This window comes from Rattus norvegicus, chromosome 20, assembly GCF_021556685.1.
Source record: "Rattus norvegicus strain SHRSP/BbbUtx chromosome 20, alternate assembly SHRSP_T2T, whole genome shotgun sequence".
In the NCBI taxonomy this organism is placed as follows: domain Eukaryota; kingdom Metazoa; phylum Chordata; class Mammalia; order Rodentia; family Muridae; genus Rattus; species Rattus norvegicus.
The window spans coordinates 4,928,114-4,936,125 of NC_141553.1; the positions used below are offsets into that span (position 1 = coordinate 4,928,114).

At 57.5% G+C, this 8,012-nt stretch overlaps 2 protein-coding genes across 3 annotated transcripts; both read right to left on the bottom strand.

Annotated features, from left to right (window-relative positions):
- Nucleotides 1–219: 219 nt before the first annotated feature.
- Nucleotides 220–5,354, bottom strand: Pbx2 (PBX homeobox 2). Of its 2 annotated transcripts, NM_001002828.2 has the most exon segments (9): nucleotides 220–1,796; nucleotides 1,917–2,003; nucleotides 2,335–2,423; nucleotides 2,722–2,875; nucleotides 2,960–3,095; nucleotides 3,221–3,411; nucleotides 3,547–3,794; nucleotides 3,997–4,070; nucleotides 4,844–5,148. In NM_001002828.2, coding segments are annotated over 9 exon segments (1,293 nt in total). In that variant the 5' UTR covers nucleotides 5,065–5,148; the 3' UTR covers nucleotides 220–1,703.
- Nucleotides 5,355–5,845: 491 nt separating this feature from the next.
- On the bottom strand, nucleotides 5,846–7,707 carry Gpsm3 (G-protein signaling modulator 3). Its single transcript, NM_001003974.2, has 4 exons — nucleotides 7,362–7,707; nucleotides 7,041–7,143; nucleotides 6,655–6,854; nucleotides 5,846–6,424 (listed from the first exon to the last, which is right to left on the bottom strand). Exons 1-4 carry the CDS (start codon nucleotides 7,395–7,397, stop codon nucleotides 6,287–6,289), a joined length of 477 nt encoding a protein of 158 aa, NP_001003974.1. The 5' UTR covers nucleotides 7,398–7,707; the 3' UTR covers nucleotides 5,846–6,286.
- Nucleotides 7,708–8,012: the final 305 nt, after the last annotated feature.

Sequence of the window (8,012 nt, forward strand, 5' to 3'; positions counted from 1 at the left end):
TTCAGCCCACCGAGGTCCATGAGTCCCACCAGCTCACCAGTGCTCTATCTTGACCTGGGCGGGTTATTAGGCAGCATGGTCCAGCCTGGTCTGTTGTCTTTCTGAGTGAATCTTTGTAGTGGGGACTGGCCTCGAGCCAGTTGGAGCCTTGTAATAATTCTTTGGGGATAGGGTTTTTTTGTTTGTTTGTTTGTTTTTGAAAAAAAAATCTCAACTAAACCCAGGGGAAAAAGAAATCTCTTTATTTAAAACTGCCATTTCTTTTTTTGTGAATCTACAAGTTTACAAGTGAGGAGAGAAACTGCCCCTGGCACCCTCCCACCGCCCTCTCCACACACTCCCACCGGCCCGCCTGGGCCACTGATGGGAGGGGTTCCCACTGTGACAGGTCTGGAAGATCCTGAGGATGTCTGAAGGGTCAGATAGAAGGGTTCCGGGCTGAGATGAGACACTTTTAATCTTCCCTCATACCTGGCTTTGCATGACCTCCCTCCTCTCCCCACCCCCTTGATTTTGGCATGAGATTAAGAACTGAATAGAAAGACTTATTTCTGGGAAACTGGCGGAGACACGTAGAGAAGCACCCAGCCCGTATTTAGCGTATTTGGCAAGAACTCCCCTTCCTGATCGATCTTCTCCACTCTGCAAACAGTTTAAAAAACAAAACCGAAAGCTTTTTGACTTTTTCAAAAATCACTGAGTTCAGTCCAGCCTTGCCCAAAGGTTACTGGGGAGGTGTGGGGGGAGACAGGAGGCTACAGCTGCATCGTGATCCACATCAGATACAGCAGGGATTTGGCTGCACAAGCTAAGAAACACCTAAGTGTCCAGGCTGAGGACACGGTGTCCCGCAAAATCCACTTCCCCACTGGTAGGCCTGGAGCAAATAGCCACCACCAGCGCTGTCTGTTCTCTTACTAGGCCCCTTTGGCGCTTACTTCTCGAGTGGGTAAACAAAAATAAATCAGCATGTTTATTTAAAACATACACACACACACCCACATACACACCCCAAACCCTACTTCTTCAAACTATTAAAAAATTAATGATCACCACTACCAACAAAAACAAAAACAAAACAAACAAAAAAAAAAAAATACAGATTCAGGGTTTCTTTTCTAAAAAAAAAAAAAAAAGTCCAACTTCAAAACCTGGTCAACAATTCTCTAAAGTAGCAGAAAGTCCCTCCGAGGTAGATATCTGAGTCAGACACTCTTGTCCACCGAGCGATTCTATTGGTTTAAGATGAGCTGCGTATGAGGTAATAAAGCCGTCTGGAGGGGCAGAAGGTGGGGATGCATGGGGGAGGGGGTGTCGTCCCAGGGCCTCTGTCCAAGAGTCCCCATTTTTGGCATCTCTGGGTCGGGCAGGGCTGACGTCTTCAGATTCCAGAGTATACAAGTGGGGTGGGGAATAGAAGTAGGGGGAGCCCAAGCCAAACACAATTGGCATTACGTTGTAGATTTAAGAGAGATATCTGAGAAATAAGTATCTGTTTTTCGTGGAGGGGGAGAAAAGAAACGGAGACACCCCACTCTCCCTGCCATGTAGTCAGCACCCCAGCACCGAGTGTCTAGTTGGGGAGGGCACAACCCCAATCGCCCTGTTTTGTGCTTCTGTGGGGTTAGTCCTCTAGGTGCCCAGAGTCCTCCTCAAGAGTTGCCTGGTGGGAGCCCCCAACCCTGTGACCTTGAGGGGCAAGGTCAGTTGGAGGTGTCAGAGTGAACACTTCCTGGTCCCTCTGTCGGGGATGTCACCGAGGACGGGGTCACAGCCTCCTGCCAGCCACCATTGGCCTGGTAAGAGAATGAGAGTCAGAATGGGAAACTCCAATGTAGGGGTGGGGGGTGCGGGGGCACACTCCTGCCCTGGTAGAGCCAAAAGCTGGAGGCACTAAGGCCCTTCAACTCACTCACCCGCATTTCTCGAGGACTATATATCTGGCCTCCCCCGATGTTATCCCCATAGCTCGCTGGCCCCATCGAGTGTCGGAGAGATTCCACCTGCAGGGCACAAAGAAAAGCATGACAGACAGAAGCCTTAGAAGGGGCCTTGTGTGTTTGGGGGTGGGGCAGGGGATGGGGCCAGTTGGTGCAGCTCCGTGGATAAAGGTGTTTGTCAAGTAAAGCCTGGTGACCTGAGCTTGATCCCTGGAACCCACGTAAAGATGGGAGAACTGACCGCACATATCGCCATGTGCAGTGACATTGCCACATGCCCCGTGACATCACTATGTGTGCAGCGACATCGCCGTATACGCAGTCTCACACATATACCCACCTCCCCATCATGCACGCAGCAATGAAAGAGAAAAGAAGAGGTGGGCCTTCTGACCTGGGAAGCAGGGTAGGAATCTCCATTGAGCCCGGGCATCCCCAGAAACATGTCTCCGGATCCTGAGAGATTGAAAGAGCCGCCAGAGCCTTGGGAGGGCAGAGAGAGAATCAGAGAAAAAGCACAGGGCACCCTGATGAGGGACAGGAGGTAAATCCAACCCTTGGCTTCCAGAAAGCTCACTCAGGAAGCATATGCAGACTATCCACAGGCCCACCCTCAGGACAGGCTATTCGTGAACGTGAACTGGCTACCCACTTAAGGCCCTTGACATCACCACCCCGTCTTAGCCTGGTCTTTCACCCCCCCAAAGTCCTGCATGGACAAAAGTGGAAGCAAAGGCAGCAAATGGGCAAAGCAGCCAGCCAGAGCGGCAGTGAGCTGTACCTGCAGAGGAAGGGGGCGTTGGAGAGCTGGTGCGGCTGTGGCCGCCCTGGGCGACGGACACGGCTGTCTTCACAGCATAGATATTTGCCTCCTCTTGGAACTTCCCGATGTTTTTCTTATAGCGGATCCGCTTGTTACCAAACCAGTTGGAAACCTGCGGTGTTGGGCGGAGAGGGTCAAGTGGAACCCTTTCTCCAGGACCCCTCTCCCAGTAACGTCTCCGAAGCCCCCGGAGTACCTGAGAGACGGTGATGCCGCACTTCTTGGCGAGCTCCTCTTTGGCTTCCTCACTAGGGTAGGGGTTACTCAGGTGGGAGTAGAAATATTCATTCAGGACCTCAGTGGCCTGTTTGCTGAAGTTCCGGCGTTTTCGCCTGTGGAGAGAGAGAAGCATTGGGCACGTGGGTGACTGAAAACGTGGCAGCCCAGGCAGGGGTCTTGGAGAGGCGTGGGAGGGAGCCAGGTACCCAGGGTAAGCTCAGGGGTCCCTGAGCCCCACCTGGCATCCAGGAATCGAGAGCGCAGGATCATGACGGCCTCACAGGTGCTCTGCTTCAGCTGCATCTGGATGGCGCTGAACTTCCGGTGGATAATGCTCACCATGCGCTCCATCTCCTTGGGGGCCACAGGACGAGTGCGGCTCTGCTCCCTCAGCAGGTTCATGACATGAGTTGTGAATTCATTGCATGCCTGTTGGAGCGGGAAGCCTGTCGAGGAGGAGCCCTGCGGCTTGGGCCCTCTAGAGTCTGGGGGTGGGGGGGCCCTTCTCGCTCTCCGGGCCAACCTCACCCTCGCCAACCTCACCCTCGCGACTCTCCTCCTCACCTGCTCATACTTCTCCAGTTCTGAGTGGTAGATGTGGCGGATTTGGGCAAGCTTGCTTCGATAGTCCGAGTGTTCGATGGAGTTATCCGGGGACACGCCACCTCCGGAGGCTGCCGCGGCTGCAGCTGCCGCTGCAGAGCCGCCCCCCTTCTCGGGTCCAGCCACACCTTCTGCCAGAAGCATGTTGTCCAGGCGCATCAGCTGTGGGTCCACTGGCTCCTCCTCTTGGGAGCTGCGAATGCTAAGGCCTAGCAGGCAGGCAAGTGGACTTAAGGATCCCCTCAACTCCTCGAAGACCCAGGGCTCCAGGCTTCGCCCCTTTCCCCACTCGCATTCAAGAGGCCTCTGTGGCGCTCACTTTCCTCGGGGCTTCAAGTTGTCAAACTCTGAGCCCTAAGGTAGAGAGAGGCCCTGCTCCCAGAAGTGAGAATCAGAGGGGCACCCACATACCAGTTTTCTCCTTGATTTCACACAGGACACTAAACAGGGCAGGCTTCATTCGGTGACAGTTTAGGGCGTGTTTCCTTAAGGGAGGAGAGAAAAGAGTTCAGGCGGCAGGCAGGAGAGGGGCGCCAGGGAGCAAGGTGGGGACACAATCTGTGAGGCGGGTAAGTGGGAATGGGGTAGTGTGGAGTCGGAGAGATAAGTTCTTGAGATCGGCTGCCATGGTGTCTGGAAGCTGCTGGGCCACGGGAAACAGAAGGTGCAGGCAATGGGGCTAAAGTCACTATGGGTGGGCTGAGGCTAAGAAGGATGGTTCAAGCAAAAAGATGGAGAAAGGATCTAGAGCTGACTGAAGAAATAAAGGTGACTAGGTAGGTTTCGGAGAAGGGGAAGCAGAGCCTGTCAGTGTGAGGCGGTAGGGGGCCGGGAAGGGGGTGCCCGGCTGCCCGGGAGTTCAGTATGGTGTGTGGGCTGAGCAAGGGAAAGGCAGGACTCTTGGAGGCCCCGACCTCAGCGGAAGGGAATGTGTGGAGATCCTGGATCCGTACGTGGAGAAGGCGGTGGGCTAGCCGGATAGTTAGGGAGGACAGCTTTGGCTGAGAACAGTTTCTAAGTCTGGGAGCCAGGAGATGGGCCGGTGTAGACTGTAGGGGTCAGCAAAAGGTTAGGAGGGAGTGAGACCACCTGGGGTTCCCTCTGTGGAGGTTTTAGGGCCTAGGAGCAAAGCAAGCTTTGAGAGAACACTAGAACTAAGGAAAGAAAAGAGTTGCAAGATCCAGAGAGGGCCCTGGGGGGAGGGGGGCTGGCAGAGGACTCAGAGCTGTGAGCGGGGTCCCGGGGTGGGGGCACTCACTTGGCCTGGGCCTCGTCCAGGCTCTGGTCGGTGATGGTCATTATCTGTTGCAGAATGTCCCCGATGTCTTGCTTCCCTCGGCCTCCCGGGACCCCCCCACTCCCCCCACCGGGGTCTCCGCCACCGGGAGGCTCGCCAGGGCCCCCGGGCTCCCCACCTACCAGCCCCAGACCCCCACGGCCCCCGCCCGGAGGGGGCGGCCCCAGCAGCCGCTCGTCCATAGCTGGGGGGGGGCCCTGAGGCCCCCTCCCTGCTCGCCCCTCCCCCCGCCGGGTGACTTCCCCCCCAAACTCGCTGGGGCCGCTGCTCCCTCCGCCCCAACCCCGCCCGGCAACCCGCCTCCCGGCTCCCTTCGGGGGTTCACCCCGGCACTGAAGGGGAGAGCCGGGGTGCCGCCTGGGCACCCCCACAGGAGACCCCGGCCCCCGGCGGCGGAGAAAATGGAGCCGGAGAGAGAGAGAGAGGAGGCCCAAGCGGGGGTGTGTGTGCGAGAGGAGGGAGGAGGGAGAAGGGGGAGCGAGGGAGGCGGCTGGGGGAGGGGAGCGGGAGGAAGAGGAGGGGAGGAGAGGAGGAACGGGGAGGAGTCGGGGGCGGGGAGACGCAGGCCGGGCGGCGGCGGGTGGAGGCGGGGAGCGGCGGGGCGGCCGTGGAGAGGCAGGGTTGGCCCCGGGGCCGGCCGAGCCAGCGGTGGGGTGGAGGGTGGCTCGGCCACCTGGGTTCCGAGCCTGGCGGTGCGGAGTCCGGCCTCTGGAATGTTCTCCGACAACTCGGTTCATATTTCTTGTTCTAATGACTCCCCTCCTTGTTCAACTTAATTAAAACCGGGAGACTGGGGGCTGGGGGAAATGATTAGGGAGGTCTCCAGCCGCTGCTTAATGAGCCAGTAATTAACCAGCCAGGGAGGGGAGCTGGCCTCTGGCCAGATCGCGGAGAGCGGCTGCCCCAGGCCTCACCTACCCACCTTGCACCCCGCACCCGGCCCCCAGATACCAGTCTTCAGTCCAGAGGGGAATTATATTTATTCGTACAACCAAAACATCAGACAGACTCGGCAGTAGGGTGGGGGCGGTGCTAAGGTCGCTTCACAGCCTCTGCGCCCCTCTGCCTTGGGGTCGGGCGTGGGGGGTGCTAGCGCTGGACAGTCGTCTTACTCTTTTCCCTTTTTTCTCACTAGGCAGGGACAGGCCTCAGCCCTCACAACCTGTTTAGTAGCTTGACAGCTCAGGAGAGAGACTCTTAACTGCCTCAGGGAGCTGTGTCCAACCCTACCTTACTTATCTTCAAGGTTAGAGTACTTGTCTCAAGTCCAGTCCCCAGGGAAAGTGGGTGCAATTTTAGCCGGGTCTTCAGTCTCTGGTACCCCAGCCAAACAGGGTTGAAGACCTTCGGGGAGTGTCCCAGCTTTGAGTCCCAGAGAGAAGGGACTGGTTGGGAGCTCAGGCCTCAGCAGGTGTGTGTAGGGGGCCGAGATCTTTGGTCCTCCATTCGACCTCCACCCTGAACTCTGAGCAGCAACTCCAGGAGCTCCTGCCCGCCGGGGGGAAGGGGCGGGTCGGACCGTTGGGCTTCAATCCGCTGGCACTAGAGGCATGGAAGGAGGGAGAGAAGGGCATGGGTAGCCTGTGATGGTTTGGGGTGAGAGGGGCCAGGGTTGGTGCAGGGCAGATAGGAAATCTGTGATAGGGATGGGGGACTAGAGGCTGGCTAGAGCACGTATGCGTAGGGAGAAAGAAGTTAGGGCTCAAGTGAAGGCCGGCTAGGAGACCTGGCTCCTGCCTCCGTGGGCGCATGTGGGGTGGGATGTGCCTTACCTGGTGACTGAGTATGGTGCTGTAGAGCTGTTCTTTGTCTTCAAGAAGCCGGGGTGGGGTTGGGGCTAGGCTTGGGGGAACCTTGGGGGTGTGGAAGGCGGCCCTCTGTTCCTCTAGACGGCGTGACTGGGCTTCAGCCACCAGGTCCAGAAGGAGCTCAGTCTGCAGGGAGAGCAGGGAGCCAGAACGGGGCCCCAGGGCTATGGGAGAGGAGGGAGGAGGGTTCAGACTCGGAGGCTGTGGCAGAATGGAGTAGCAAGAGGACAGGTGAGCTGGTAACTGGGTTAGGTAGGGACCAGCAAGCCAGCAGGTGTTATGGTTAGTGGACCTACACTGGGGTAGTCTGGGAAATGGGGGGTCAAGATCTTACAGGGTAGGGGGGGTACCTGTGTGTCGGGTTCCAGGAGGAGGAGGGGAGGGAGGTGCAGATCTCCAAGGCCGAGCGGTGGAGTTCACAGGGGGCCAGCCCTGATCATCCTGAGGGAGACTCTATAGATACCAAGAGATGTTCATTCCAGTCAGGGGTGTGTATGCGCTCGCGGAGGGCTAGGCCAGTGACCCATTTCCCCTGTGTGTCTGTTCCTGTCTTGGTGCGCCCAAACTTTCCCAAGTCTCCTGAGTCCACTGCTCACTGGGATTCTGCTCTAGGCCCCCACATGTCCCTTCTCCCTGGGTTGGTCCCCCAGCCCGGCAACCCAGCAGCTCACCTGCTCACCATCTTCCTGGGGTCTTTCAGCCTCCATCCCTGGACTTGGGGAGAGACACTGATGGGGAGGGGTGGCTGGAATTTGGGAGGAGGACTGGAACCTTGGGTTCCTGAGGGGAATGGGGTCTGGAAGGGGTGGGGGTGAGCTGGGGGCTGGATGCCTAGGTACTGAGCAGGAAGCTGGGTTGTTGGTCAGCCCCCCCACGGGCCCCGCCCATCTCTGTCAACTTCCTCCATCCTCGCTTTTTCCCACCCAAACAGCTCGCTTGACCTCTCTTGCCCCAGGGGAGGACAGAGACTGGGAGAAATTCCAGCTGCAGGAGTGGAGTGTGCTCCTGACGGGCGGATTCCTGCCGTCTCATCTCCAGAGCCTCAGTAACCCCTTAGCCTGCCCCACTGCTCCTCTGTCCCCACCTCCCCTTCAGCCCTTCTCTGTCAACACCGGAACTAGCTACAACACAGGAAGTGGTTTCACTCTTCAGGATCCCCCTCCCCCAAACTAGGTTCCTTCTCTCCCTAAGTCTGATCCTGAGGTAGGATTTGACCCTTCTCATCTCTCTTGACTTACTGGGTCAGGGAAAGGCATGAGGTTCTAGAGGAGGGCAGACTTGATGACCCCGGACGCACTCACAATACATCTTAGGCCCTAACA

What these genes read in the sequence shown, in the direction of transcription:
- Pbx2 (XM_087597937.1), bottom strand. Translation starts at nt 5,064, where the DNA reads ATGGACGAGCGGCTGCTGGGGCCGCCCCCTCCGGGCGGGGGCCGTGGG. An exon ending in TGAAATCAAGGAGAAAACTG is followed by an intron (nt 3,795 to 3,996) that starts GTATGTGGGTGC and finishes CCTGCCTGCTAG; the next exon opens with GCCTTAGCATTCGCAGCTCC. An exon ending in TCTCGATTCCTGGATGCCAG is followed by an intron (nt 3,096 to 3,220) that starts GTGGGGCTCAGG and finishes CTCTCTCCACAG; the next exon opens with GCGAAAACGCCGGAACTTCA.
- Gpsm3 (NM_001003974.2), bottom strand. Translation starts at nt 7,397, where the DNA reads ATGGAGGCTGAAAGACCCCAGGAAGATGGTGAGCAG. An exon ending in TCCTGGAACCCGACACACAG is followed by an intron (nt 6,855 to 7,040) that starts GTACCCCCCCTA and finishes CCTCTCCCATAG; the next exon opens with CCCTGGGGCCCCGTTCTGGC. An exon ending in GCACCATACTCAGTCACCAG is followed by an intron (nt 6,425 to 6,654) that starts GTAAGGCACATC and finishes CCATGCCTCTAG; the next exon opens with TGCCAGCGGATTGAAGCCCA.